This window comes from Lathyrus oleraceus, chromosome 5 (assembly GCF_024323335.1).
Source record: "Lathyrus oleraceus cultivar Zhongwan6 chromosome 5, CAAS_Psat_ZW6_1.0, whole genome shotgun sequence".
Lineage (NCBI taxonomy): Eukaryota > Viridiplantae > Streptophyta > Magnoliopsida > Fabales > Fabaceae > Lathyrus > Lathyrus oleraceus.
In genome coordinates this window covers 579,491,857-579,505,947 of record NC_066583.1, presented here as the reverse complement: position 1 = coordinate 579,505,947, position 14,091 = coordinate 579,491,857, and the positions used below count along the sequence as shown (strand labels likewise).

The 14,091-nt window shown below is 33.9% G+C and overlaps 1 protein-coding gene across 6 annotated transcripts; it reads right to left on the bottom strand.

Annotated features, from left to right (window-relative positions):
* Positions 1-237: 237 nt before the first annotated feature.
* On the bottom strand, positions 238-4,225 carry LOC127086620 (uncharacterized). 6 transcript variants are annotated; one of them, XM_051027405.1, is made up of 3 exons: positions 3,417-4,225; positions 2,739-2,872; positions 238-1,614 (listed from the first exon to the last, which is right to left on the bottom strand). In XM_051027405.1, the coding sequence occupies exon 3, from the start codon at positions 1,084-1,086 to the stop codon at positions 319-321; it is 768 nt and encodes a 255-aa protein (XP_050883362.1). In that variant the 5' UTR covers positions 1,087-1,614; positions 2,739-2,872; positions 3,417-4,225; the 3' UTR covers positions 238-318. The 6 variants fall into 6 exon arrangements, 3 of the variants coding, with proteins under 3 accessions (XP_050883362.1, XP_050883363.1, XP_050883364.1); XM_051027406.1 differs by having other exon boundaries at positions 2,739-2,857; XM_051027407.1 differs by having other exon boundaries at positions 2,739-2,852.
* Positions 4,226-14,091: the final 9,866 nt, after the last annotated feature.

The window sequence follows — 14,091 nt, the reverse complement described above, 5'->3', positions numbered from 1 at the left end:
ATCTAGGAACATAAGATTTTTTCTTAACAAATATTTTCCTTTTAGGATAATGATGAACATTGTTTGTTTTGTTCACTTTTTCTTTATTGGATTGGTCCCTAGCCTTAACAAAGATGGTTTTACTAGAACTTGGTTTATTAAATTTAGAATAACCAAGTCCACTTTTATCATTTAAATATCTTTGTTGACTAAGGAAACCATCCAATCCAATATGTCCTTTTTCATATCTTTCAAAAACTTTTTTCAATTGGATAATTTGGAAATAAAGTGACTCACACTATTTGCATACAAAATTATGTTTTGTTCTTTAACAAAGTTTTATTTTTCAACTTCAAAATAACTTTCGATGGTGTCAATCTTTTCTTCAAGAGATAAAATTTGTTTCTTCTGTTTTGACACCGTGTTATACAAAATTTTGCATTCATTGAGAAATTCATCTATAGAACCTTGTGCATCATTATCATAAATGGAATAATCATTACTAACCTCTTCATCTTCATCATCGGAATAGTGTGATTCCATCAAAGCAAGATTTTCATATTCTTCAGTTTTTGAGTCAGATGATGAACTTATTTCATTATCTTCCCATGCAATGTATGCTCTTTTTAGTTTTGACTCTTTTCTACTTTTGAAGTCGTTTTTCTTAGTGAGTTTTGGATAATTCATCTTTATGTGTCTTTGCTTTCCATATTCATAGCAAGTGATATTTGGTGTTGAAGTGGAAGAATCATTTTTTCTGAAAAATTTTGTTCTTTTTGCATAATTCAAGGATTTTTCATTACAAACAAATAACTTATCAAGTCTTTTTACAAGGAGCATGAAATTTTCATCTTCTTCCGAAGCATCATTTTCTTGCTCTTCTTTTGTGTCATCTTTCAAAGTAATGCCTTTGGATTTCTTCTCTTGATTCTCATGCTTTTCAAGTCTTCCAAGTTCAAGTTCATGCTCTTGAAGTTTCCCAAACAAGGATATTAACGTCATGGTAAAAAGAATTTTGTTTTCTGGTATTCTCGTCACCTTTGGTTTCCATTCCCTGGTTAAAGACCTAAGCACTTTAAGATTAAAATCATTGTCCGTAAAAACCATACCGAGAGTAATCTAGTGATTTGTCAAGTGTACAAACCTCTTTTGCAACGCGGCGATAGATTATTCGGGCAGCATGCTGAATATCTCGTACTCTTGACTTACAGTATTCAATCTAGATCTCTTCACTTCAGCAGTTCCTTCATGGGTTTCTACCAATGTATCCCATATTTGCTTTGTCGTTGTACATTGAGAGATACGAAAGAATCCATCAATGCTAAGTTCATTTTGAAATATGTTGATTGCTTTCTTATTGTAAATGACTTTTTTCTTATCATCTTCATCCATGAACTCTTAATCTTTGGTGTCCTAACCCCGTTGACAACACTTGTAGGAAAAAACGGATCATTCTCCACATCATCCAATATTTCTATTCCTTGTGCTTCCAAATGAGCATTCATGCGAATTTTCCAAAAGTAAAAATATTCACCATAAAATAGTGGAGGTTTATTGATACTACCACCATCTTTGAAAACAGGATTTGCACTTGTGGAAGCCATTCTAGATCTCTAGGGACATGTTACCTATAACCTGCTCCGATGCCAATTGTAACTTATGAGAACGCCAAAGATATGGGTGAATTAGGACTTTAAAAATTTATCCAGTTTTTGTGAATATTAATTCTCTCTTTTATGGTTTTGTTAGTTGATGAAAGTGATAAAGTGCGGAAAATAAAGAATACAGGGAATTATCCTGATTCCCCTCACAATCTGAGAGTACATCCAGTCCTCTTACAACATGTAAGAGATTTTACTATAGTTAGATATTCTTAAACAAGACTCTAACCAAGTTATCAAGAACAATACTCTTGAAACTTGTTCCACAAGAAAATAAAACAATCATCCCTTTTCTTGTAACCTTATCTTAACCAATCTTGGATGATAAGCAACCACACCTAATATCAAACAATCTTTGATACTTAGGAATTTGTAACAAAACAATAATTTGTATAATAAGAGAGTTTGTATAATGGAAAAGACTTAATCAAATGGCTAAAGTATTCTTCTCTTTCAAATATGAAGATTCAAGAACAAATACTCTCTAAGTGCTCAATGTTACTTTGTTGAATATGACATAAAAATGTAATTCAAAAAGTATATAAGTATGATAGTTTTGTTGTAAAATTATGCAGAGATTTTAAGATGAGTTTGAAAGAGGTGAAATTAAAATGAAAATTCTAATTGTATTTATAGGGATGAAACAACCATTCGTAAATCATGGCAATGGTTAAAGAAACTTTGAAAAATCATTAGTGAAAAGATATGAAAGTTTCCATGAATAGGGATGATGAAAAACTGTAAATGAACAAAGCATTTTTCAGAATTAATATAGGTGCAATCTATTGCTAAAAAATTACAATCGATTGTTTGAAGTGCAACGTTTGAAAATTTTCCTTGTGGCAATCGATTGTTCCAATATGACAATTGATTGTCATGCCTGGAAAATGCAATTTTAAGGTTGGCAGGGACAGAAAAAATTGATTGTTGTAAAAGAACAATAGATTGCATTAATTGAAAAATTTCTAAACAAGTAACCATTCATAATTTTAACCAAGGCCATGAGCCAAACTTGTTCAGAAAGCACTTGTCTAATGTCATATGCATGATTTAAGATGTTTGAGCTCTAAGATTATAAATGTCAAGAATTTCATATACCTTTAAATTTGATTAAGCAAATCTTGCACATGAGATCAAGTCGTCAACATCTTTTCTTTCTCGTTCTTTGATAATGTCATTGTTGAACTTGTATTCATCAAAACATGTTGGAAGCTTTTCTTCACAAAACATAGCTAGAAAAATTTAAAATAAGAAAAAAAGCATTCATCTAAACATGTGTGTGGTGTGTGTGTCTATATATATATATATATATATATATATATATATATATATATATATATATATATATATATATATATATATATATATATATATATATATATATATATATATATATATATATTGGGGATCAAGTTACTCTAAAACATATTCTTTGAATTGAATCTAATCTAATGGTTAAATTAATTTTTTTATTTAATTTACTATTAGATTAGATTCACTTCAAAGGCTATGATTTGGAGTAAGTTAAAAACACTTACTCTAGGAGTAAGTTTATCTCCACTCATATATATATATATATATATATATATATATATATATATATATATATATATATATATATATATATATATATATATATATATATATATATATATATATATATATATATATATATATATATTAAGAGTAAAGGCAAACAGGAGAAATAAAAAATAAACAGAAGAATGAAAACAAGGAAACGTTTCCAAAAATCAAAGAAGGAAACAAAAAGACTACCGAAAAAAGAGCAGTTTTGTGGCGGTTGTTGCTCGGTTGTGGTATAGAGTTGAGTTGAGCAAGGCTGAGTTATGGTGGAGGTGTTGATCGCAATAGTTCTGCCAGCGTTGGAAGACGGAGGTTTCGGGGTGGTGTTCGGAAATGGAGCTAACTAAGAGGTTTAGTTTGTGGGTGGTTTTGAAGTTAGTTTGTAGCAGCTTGTTATGGTGGTTTTAAAGGTATTTTTTTTCCCGGTGGTGGGTTGAGATTATGGTGGGTTTAGGGTGGCTGAACGGATAGTTTTTTGGAGGCTTGGTTGTTTGTCGAAGTAAGGTGGTACGACTGTGAGGGATTGCTAGAGATTTATTTGGAAAGGGTTTCAAGGTGAGTCTTGAAGAGTTTAAGGTGGAATAAAACTTTGGTGATGAAATAGTGATGATTAACAGAAAAAAAATTGAGGCGGTGAGGTGTTGCTGAGATGATACGTGGAAGATGTGAGGTTCGGTTGGTGGTGTCGTAACTGGTAAAGGCACGACGGAGGGAGAAGAAAGGATATATTAGTTTATGTTGAGAATATGTGGGGAGGTTAAGGTGACAAAGTTGGGCGAGAGAGGAAGATAGCAGAGGGAGTCTTTTTGTTTTTGAGAATAAGAGATAGGTGATGATGCTATTCAATCTAAACCGTCTTTTTTATGTGCCCCTCCACGCACCTCTATTAATTGTACAACCAAGAAACAATTTGAAAAAGACAAAACAAAAACCAATAGTTGGCGATGCGTGAGAGGTCTCCCCTTTCTTTCCTGAAATTTGGAAACAAACCACGTGGTGATTTCTAGATGGCTCCACATTTGCTTCTCTATATCTCCTCACTCTCCTTTAGCAGCACATAAATATATATGGTGAACTAGGGTTTTGAAATTTTTGAAAGTCCACAAATGGCCTTGGTGTTTAATTTAGAGAAGAAAAAAAAGTTAGAAACAAACTAAACCAAATCAAATCAAATCATCCTAAATAATCAAAATTAAATTGAAACGAAAAATTAGAAAATTTTATTTAATTATACGAACATTTTGACAAAGAAATAAAAACAAAAGGACTCATAATGAATAAATTTTGGGTGCTAAAATGCTCAAAAAATTAAAATGAATGCACTAAAATGTGAAGGTGGAAAGAAACATCTCCCCCTTTTTGATGATGACAAAATCCTGTATTTTGACGAACAACTTTTATTACATAAAAATATCAGAGTGAGTTTGTAAACTCCCCTTGAATTTTATACTGTTAAGAATTATTTTTCATCTTAGAATATCAGAGTTAGGTTTGCAAGCTCCCCCTAAATTTAAGACTTAAAATAATCATAACACATATAAAAATCTCAATCAGTATGAAAGAAATAACTTTCCATAAGCCAGAAGCTTGGTGACTATGAAAGTAGTAACTTCCCAGAATGCAAAAGTTTGGGTACAAAAGTATTTCATTTCAGAAACGACTTTGTTTGAGTGTCAGAAAGTATGGTCATCAGCCTCGTCATAGAGCATATTTTTCAGAGCTTTCATATGCCCGGTTGTATGCATGCTTGGTTGATATCAAAACTTGTATACACCTGATTTAGAGCTTATATACGCCTAGCTTAATACACACTTGGTTCACTTGAACCGAGTTCATAACATATATGCCTGGTTAACTGCAAATTGCCTAGTCAATGTGAAGTTCCAATGGTCTGGAAGTTGAAACAACATTTTTAGCTTTGAAATAAGTTTTAGAAAAATTGTCTTTCTAACATGCTTCACAAAGAGCATCTGAAGCAAACTTCATATTTGGAAGGCCTCTGACTAGATTAACCTTGTTTAGATGAGAAATCCTCCTCATGCTAACATGGCCCAATTGTCTATGCCACGTCCGTTGCTCTTCATTTACAGGCATAAGACATTTTATGTTTTTATTTTTCAAATCAAAAAGTCTTATCTTATAAATGGTGTTCTTCCTCTTTCCATTGAAAAGAACTGAGCCATCCTTTTTACTAACAACTTTACAGGACTTTTAATTGAAACTAATTTCATAGTTTTTGTCACTTAGTTGACTTATGGACAAAAGTTTATGCGTTAATTCTTCAACTAAAATAACATTAGTAATGGAAGGGAGAGAATCGTTACCTACTGAAATTTTGGTAAGCAGATCCCAGATGTCGTACATGATGTCACGACATCAGGGGCAACATATTATCACACCACAAAAAATAATAGGATTTAAATAATAGTACGATAGTGAATAACACAATTAGTTGTTAACCTAGTTTGGTGCAACGTCGCCTACATCTAGGGGCTACCAAGCCAGGAAAGAAATCCACTATCACATAATTAGTTTGAAGTCCTAAACAACCTCAGGTTTTACAGACTTCTCACTTAATCTCTAACTGTGGATGTTTCTATCTAAGACACTTCTAGATATGAGACCCATCTCACTTCCCTTCAACCTTACAATAACTTACAACTGAGAAACACAATCCACTATGTAGCGATAAATTCATGATCATCAAGTTATGGATAAGCAAGACATCAAATAACAAGAGTCGTCACCGCGCTTTTATTATTTCCAAGGGAAAAGGGGAAAAGTAGAACAAAACCCAAAAAATAAGAAGTTTTCAAATCAAAACTAATAAAATTCCAGAGATTACATGTAAGGGGGTTGGTTACACAGAGGGAATGTGTTAGCACCCAAAGTGTCCTAGGTACTCCTAGGGAGCCATTTCTTGTGTGCATATGTATTTTGTACAAATGATGTTTACAAGCAAATAGAATTGGGGGATGAGAAAAGAATTCATTAATTATTATTGTGTTTGACAAGATCTTCGGACTTGTGCCTACGTACCAACATAAAAATGAGGGATCAAAACCTCGTAGTTCGTGATACAAATTTCAAAGTGAATGCATTGCTTTTAACAAAAATTAGGTTTGAAAGGCACAAAGGACTAGAAAATGGTTTGAATGAATTAGTTCTTTTTGTCTTTTAAAAAATTTAAGTCAAGTATAATTAAGTTTATTTACAAGTTCGATTTAAGAAAAGAAGTTTAAAATGCAATGGCATAAGGCCAAAGTTTCTAGTTTGCAAAATGGTCTAAGTTCTAAAAAAATAAGTACAAACAAAGAAGTTTTTAAAAGGAGGGAGAGATTTTGAAATTAAAGAGATGGGGAAGAGATGAAGAGACTAATCCTAAGCATAAATTTAAAAGTTAAGTGTTGAAAAGATCTGACCAATGGGCTACAATCCAATAGACAAGAATGTCATATAGAAAGCCAAATTCCCTTGGACATTAGAATCAAGCAACAAACAAGACACACAATATTAACTTGAAGAGCAAGGCATCAAATAAAGATAGCCAGATCCAAGCTTAGCCATTCCATGATCTTCTTCAAATTTGCCCATGTAACAGATGAATTCCATAATGCCATAAGTCACAGGTTCAAAATAACAGCTTCATAATGATCCTATTGTAGATGAGCTCAAATGGATCTTCAATGATGTATCAAATGAAGTTTCAGATTACAAGCACTTGGTTACATGAAATTTGGCATTGCCAAGTCCTTTGCATAGGGAGTGTTGCCTAAATTCTAAGTCCAATTGTCTCAGATCAAACCAACAGTCCACACAAGATGTTTTTTAGGGTTTTTTGTTCTTATTATGTACATTAATGGTCAAAGACCACACAAACAAACAAAATATACACAAGCAAAATATATCACAAAATATGGTCCAAATGGACAAAGTGAAAATGACATTAACATAAACAATTAGAATGGTATGAATAATGACAAATGAATAAGGCTTAAAAATAAAGTGCATTAAAGTAAATAAATTAAAAGTAAATGTTAGTTGTTAATGAATTAGAAGTTAGTATTGCTTTTGCCTTTTCTTTTAAGTCATTCTTTTGAGAACACTCAACCCACTTATCACAAGCATGGATCCTTGAACCAAGACATCTTCCAAAGGAAGGAAAAATGCCAAGTTTCCACATAATACCATGAAAGAGGGGAGACTTATAATCTCACTAATTATAATGCTATGCCTTTTGTGTCAAAAATTTAGCGTTATGTTAAGCAATCGTAATTGGACTTATGTGGAAGTCACAACTATTTAAGGTCGGACAATAGAATTTTGGTGTTAATGCATGTTAGAGACATAGTATAATGGACTATGCTCATGAAACATACCACACACAAAAAGAATATGCAAAAGAGGTGGCCTAATCTCATCCATACTTATGTTGATTTTCAATCAACTAGCCTTAGGACATTGAGATATCATAGGACCATGACATGAATGCATAAAGAAGGGGAGTAAGATGAAAAGGGAGGGGAAATGGATAAAACTCAAATTTGACAAAGAAGGACTTTTACTAAATTAAGCTCATTAATTCATTTTGGGAGATGGAACGTACATTTCATCAATCCCCTAAATCCAATGATCTTAACCTAGCAAAGTCAAATCAACTTTGACCAAGACCCAACAACACAAATCAAACTCATACAAACAATCAAAATGGCTCAACACAATTATTTGGCATTTATTCAATTTAAAAATACTAAAAAATAATGCATTAAATTAAATATGGTTTGTCAAATTCCTAAAACCTCATCAAAATATCAAAGAAATGGCCATGAGATTTATCATAGGTCAAACAAGGTCAAAGGACCTTGGAGAAAAAAATTCAGAATTTTTATAGACTTAAAAGTATTTTTAAACAATTAAAAATATTCACAAAATCAATTAAATCATGAAAATATTAATAATGATCCAAAAAATAATTTTAATTCAAAATATGAAAGAGGATTTTATTTAAATTTTTTTGGTGAAACTCTCATATTTTTTGAATCAATATTAAAATTAATATGAATTAATGAAAATAAAACAAATAAAATGAAATCCAAATATTCAGAAAAAACGTGGACCACTTGATCTCCCTCATTAATTGAGGTGGTAGATCAAGTGGTCATCAGCGCGCTTTCCACCATAGTCACTAGTCAACGCGTAACACAAGTGGTAATTACAAGCAACGCGTGGGATTAAAACATTTTGAACAAGATCAATGGCTACGAACCTATCCAGCACATCACCGGCGCTAAACCTTTGGTCACCTTCTCAGGCGAGCCTCGCCAGACTGGTTCAGTCATCACCATCACATAAATGAAAAAGAAGGACATGATCTGAAAGAAAAAATGGCGTAGAGCACGAATCTGACCTCAATTTTAACTAACTCCACATATATATATATAAATATATGAGGAGTTGAATTTTGAGGTGTGTCAATTGAGTTGCTTCGATTTGACCTCAAAGCAACTCAATCTTCTTGCCTACAATGTTGTGCAGAATCGAAGAGAATTGATGAGAATTGAGTGAGAATCGAAGAGAAGAAAATTTCTGGAAAATACCTTCAATGTTGTGCAGAACTTGATCTTACTTGCTTCAATCCTTGCTTGATCACGCTCAGGGAGCTTGCATAAGTGGTTTGGAAATGGAACAAAGCTTTGGATCTTGGAGTTTTTGAATCTCCAAACAGTGAGATTCAAACTCAATTTTCAGAATGAAAATTCTCAGGTTTTCCTTTGGATAGTGAGGGTTTAAAGAGAGGGAGAAAAGCTGGCGCGTGAGGATTTTCTCAAATGAGCTCAGGGGGCTTGTATTTATAGCAATTGCGAATGTTATTTACACACTTCAAGTTTCTTCCAAATTTGGCAATGTCATGCACATGCTTGCATGGGCGTGTACAGGCCCATGAAGCAATCCAATTAGGTTCAAATGCATCTGAAATGAGATTGAAATGAAGCTTGAATGGCAATGCAATGTGAAATGGTCATTTGCACTTTTGATTTTTCCACTTGATGTAGGCCTATGAAAACCATGCGCAACCCTGGAAAACCTTGTCCGAAATGAATGAAATAGGACTCTTTGGAAAGCTTAGATCAAGAGGAACAACTCTTATGTTGAACACTTTTCCATTTGGAACGTGTATCAAGGTGAGTTTTGAGGTGAAAGTTTGGAAATTTCAACATGTTGAAAAAATTTCTAAGTGTCAAACCAAATACCTCAATGTTCCACCTTACTAAACTTTTTATGTGAGCTCCAAATGAGAAACGTGTCTTCATCAAAGTTGTATCTATTTCAAATACCTTCAATATGGTTACCAATTTGACATCATTTGGATTTGGAATGAGAGAGTTATGCATTTTTAAAGTTGAGGAAAATCACTTGTTTAATGGTATTGGTCCAAAATGACCTATAATGTATCCTCATATCACATGCTCATAAAAGTTGATTTAGCTTTCACTCCAAACATAAAATTTTAAGTAGAAATCTTGAATTTTATTGTGAAACTTGGAAATCTTTCATCTCATACAAATTGATCAAGTTATGGCCTTGGGAAGTTGACTTTCAAAAGGGTTTAGACAAAATGACCTATAATGTTTCAACATGGAAGATGCCTTTCCAAGCAAAATTAGCTTTAGACTCCAACATTAAAGTTGTTTGGAATATCATTTAGAGTAACTTTTATCTTAGAATCATTTTAATATGGTGAAAAATGTAGGAGATAGAGTCTAAGGGGACCCAGTTTTGATCAGATGAATTCATCTGGCCAACCACCATCAAGCAACTTGATAACTTGCAATTCTCTTGACTTTTTAGGCTCATGGTAGATAATATATGCATAAGATGATGAACTTTGAAGTGTCCCTTGAGAAATTTGATCAATTGAGGAGGAAGCTTGTTGAAGAATTTACTCAAGATACCCAGATGAACTAGGGTTTCCAAGGCAAACCAACTCCAAACTCTTGAACAAATCTTGATCAAAATAACACGCAAAGATCATTGAGACTCATATATGATGCTTAGAGCCATTGTGGATCATTCATTGGTTGTGCTCTTAGCCATGAGGGTCTTAAGTCCTAGATGTGAACTTGATAGATCAATGGTAATCATGCCCTTCCTACAAAAGAGTTAGGCAAATACAAAGACATATTTTTGGTATTTTGGTTAGTAAAATGATAATATACAAGTATGATACAATCACATGGTTCTTGGTGATCTCTCCCAACTCAAACCCAATGAAAGAGGGGTAAGGAGGATGCCAAGGTATGATCCCAATGCTAATGCATATGATGAGATTGCATGAGGGATCTTAGGGTCAAAATTGGGGTCTTACACACTCTTGCTTAAAATCTTCTGAGGAATTGTTAGTTACAACTCAATAAACCAGGTCCAGTTCAAGTACCAAAGAGATACTCGAATGGCTCACATAAAGCACAAACATGAAACCCTAATTTGGACAATATTATGCACTTCTATGTTGCCTTCTTAGGTTTAGAACCTCATTATAAATAGCAGTGGAAAGACAAGGGCTTCGGGCTTGATTTGCAGCAGATCCAAAATCTCTGCATAATCTTCTGCATATTTGATCTCAATTAATCCAGATGTTTCCTAAAATATCTTGACATCGTAAATAAGTCAAGACACAATAGTCTTTTTCTTTTTATAAAATGCTCAACATAATATGTGAACTAAATCTTCAGAGATTCTTCAGATAAAACATTAAAGAAACCAAATCTCACAAAATACTTAAGCTAGGTCACACTGCAATGTTGAAACAACATGTCAGGACATCTTGTTCAACATCTGTCAATAATACTTATTTTTCTAAAGTGCAGCCAATCACAACATATCAGACCTAACAATCTCCCCCTTTGGCAAATTTTGGTTAAAATAATCTTTGCATAGACCAACAGGAATGAGGGTTAGAATCATAGAATTAAACCAACAAGTAAACACTCGAAATCCTTTTTCACAAGAACACCAGAGGTAGGCGCAGTGAAAAATAAGCCTCATACTATCTCACAAGGATGTCAGAACATTGTTTTGCTTTTAGACGGATGTCTGAACATTGTTCCTGACATCATTAACCTCAGCAACCCTTGAATTCCTTTGTAACAACACACGAAAAACAAACACAGAAAAACAAATATGCTCCCCCTGAGTAGCAGAACCAGGGGCAGAGTTGCCTCAAGAGTTACTCCCCCTCCATACATGCACATGTTGCCCCTTAGAGAGCAAGAGGGCTAACGACTAAAAATAAAACAAGCATCAAACAGCAACACCACATAACTATATAACTACCACATGACTACTCCCTCTTTTTAGCAATAAAGTTAACAAAAACTTACCAAAGCAGGACAGTTAAAAGAACACAACCAAGAGAGTTTACAATCCAAACATAACCAATAGCACTTCTAAAGTGCAACAAAAATAATCAGGGCACAACCCATAAAAAAAAATTTAACCAACACAAAAATGAACTAGGGAATTTTAGTCTTCATCACTGCTGGTAGCATCTTCATCATCACTTTCATCAGACCCATCTTCATTTTCCTCTTATTCATTTGTTTCATCACCTTTCAAACTTCCTTCTTCTTCATACATGGCCTTTATCAAAATTTCAATCTTGATTTTCCTTTCAGTACAACTTTTTATAGTTTCATCCAAAGTCTTGCAGGTATCTTTTAGCTCAGCAAGGATGCATGTTCTATTAGTAGGCCTGAAAGGTGTCTGCCCAGATGTCATGACAATGTCTGGGACATGTTTCCCAGTGAACAGCCTATAATGTAATGAGAGAGGAGGGCCCCTTTTGCAGGTACTGTCGGAGTTGATTAAGATACTTGGGTGTCGACTCAGGATAACACCATAGATCAAGGAGGGAAAAGTTATTGGCATCTTCACAGCATAAAAGGCAGCATGTTTCATAGTTTGATCAAAGACATAGGATCCAAAGTCAAAACTTGACTTAGTCCCAACAATATAATAATAAACTTACCTAGTCCTGTAGCAATATTGGAAGTGTGATTGGTTAGAACCCAATTAGCAGCTCCAATTCTGTGGAGAACAACATATTTCACACTCAAGGTACTTGCAGACAGTTTCCCTTTCCTTGGCCATTCCTTCACTTGTTTAGCAATAATCTCTCTGCATATGACATTGTCAGAGACTTCTATTTCAGCTTGTTCTTCTTCATTTCTGCCCAAGAACCTATTGATTATTTCAGGAGAAAAATTAACACGTTTTCCTCTGATATACACTTTTTAAAACTCCTTGCTCCTCCTTTTTTCATATTCCTTATAGATGTTCATAATAGATTCTTCGACAAGCATTTCATAGCACTTTCCAAAACTATTTACAGTTTTCATTAATCCAGCTTCTTGAATCAGACTCATCACGTCTTTACATTCAAAAGAATATTTCTCCATTTCCCTTTCCATAACTAATCTTCTTTGATAAGCAAATTTCCATTTTTCAACATTCTCCACAAAGTGAAAGGAAATGTTGTCAATTGGAACATCAGGGATATTAGCCGGAATCTTCTTCCCAAAGGCTTGCTTTCTGGAAGTGGAGATGATGTCCTGAACATTGTGTTCGAAATCATGGTCAGATTCACTAGACTCAGAAGGAACTTCCTTCCTCTTCAGGGATTTATTCTTAGACACAGGAGTAAAAACCTTGCTCCATCCTTTTGTAGGACCAACACTAGCTCTTTTCCTGATAGATTTGGAGGGTGTGCTGGAGGATTCAATAGCTTGAACTTTTTTGTTTGTTCCTCCTTTCCTGTATCAATTGTTAACAAGATACTCAATGAGCCTTTCATACCAGGACCTAGGTGCTTGCTTTAATCCATAGAGATCTTTCCTCAGTTTGTAAACATGACCTGGAAAGTTGGGATCTATGAACCCCCTGGGTTGTTCAACATAGACTTCTTCATTCAAGTACCCATTTAAGAAGACACTTTTCACATCCATTTGAAATAGCTTGAACTTAAGTAAACAAACCACTCATAATAGTATTCTTATTGACTCAAGGAGAGAAACATGGTCAAAGGTCTCATCAAAATCAACCCCTTCAATTTGAGTGTATCCTTGAGCAACAAGTATGGCCTTGTTTCTAGTTACAATCTCTTTTTCATCAGATTTGTTCTTGTAGATCCATTTTGTGCCAATAACATTCATTCCTTTAGGCCTAGGAACTAAGTCACATACCTCATTTCTTATAAACTGACCTAATTCTTCTTGCATAGCGTTGATCCAAAATTCATCAGTCAAGGCTTTCTTCACAATTTTAGGTTCAAACTTAGAGATAGAGCAAGCATTTGAAATCACATCTCTAGATCTAGTGGTGACCCCTTCATTAAGGTTTCCAATAATGAGATTTGTTGGATGATCTTTCTGAATTCTGATTGAGGGACCTTTGTTGACTTGGTGGTTGTATGGTTCAATGCCTCCTGATTCACTGTCTGACTCAATAAATTCCTCATTCTCAGATGTGTCAATCTGCTGATATGATGTTCCAACATCTTCCTCAACATCAGTCCCTTTTTTTGAGATATTATCATCCACTACAACATTGATGGATTCCATCATGACTTTGGTTCTGGAATTAAAAACTCTATAAGCTCTGTTGTTTGTAGAGTATCCCGGAAATATTCATTTATCACTCTTGGGATCCATATGTCTTCTTTGTTCACCGTCATCCAGAATGTAGCATTTGCTTCTAAATACATGAAAGTATTTGCCAATGGGCTTCCTTCCTTTCCATAGTTCATAAACTGTATCTGAGGTACCAGTTCTTAAAGTGACTCTATTATAAATATAGAAAGCAATATTCA

Excerpts from the sequence above, each read along its gene's own strand:
- LOC127086620 (XM_051027405.1), bottom strand. The coding sequence starts at position 1,086 with ATGGTTTTTACGGACAATGATTTTAATCTTAAAGTGCTTAGGTCTTTA.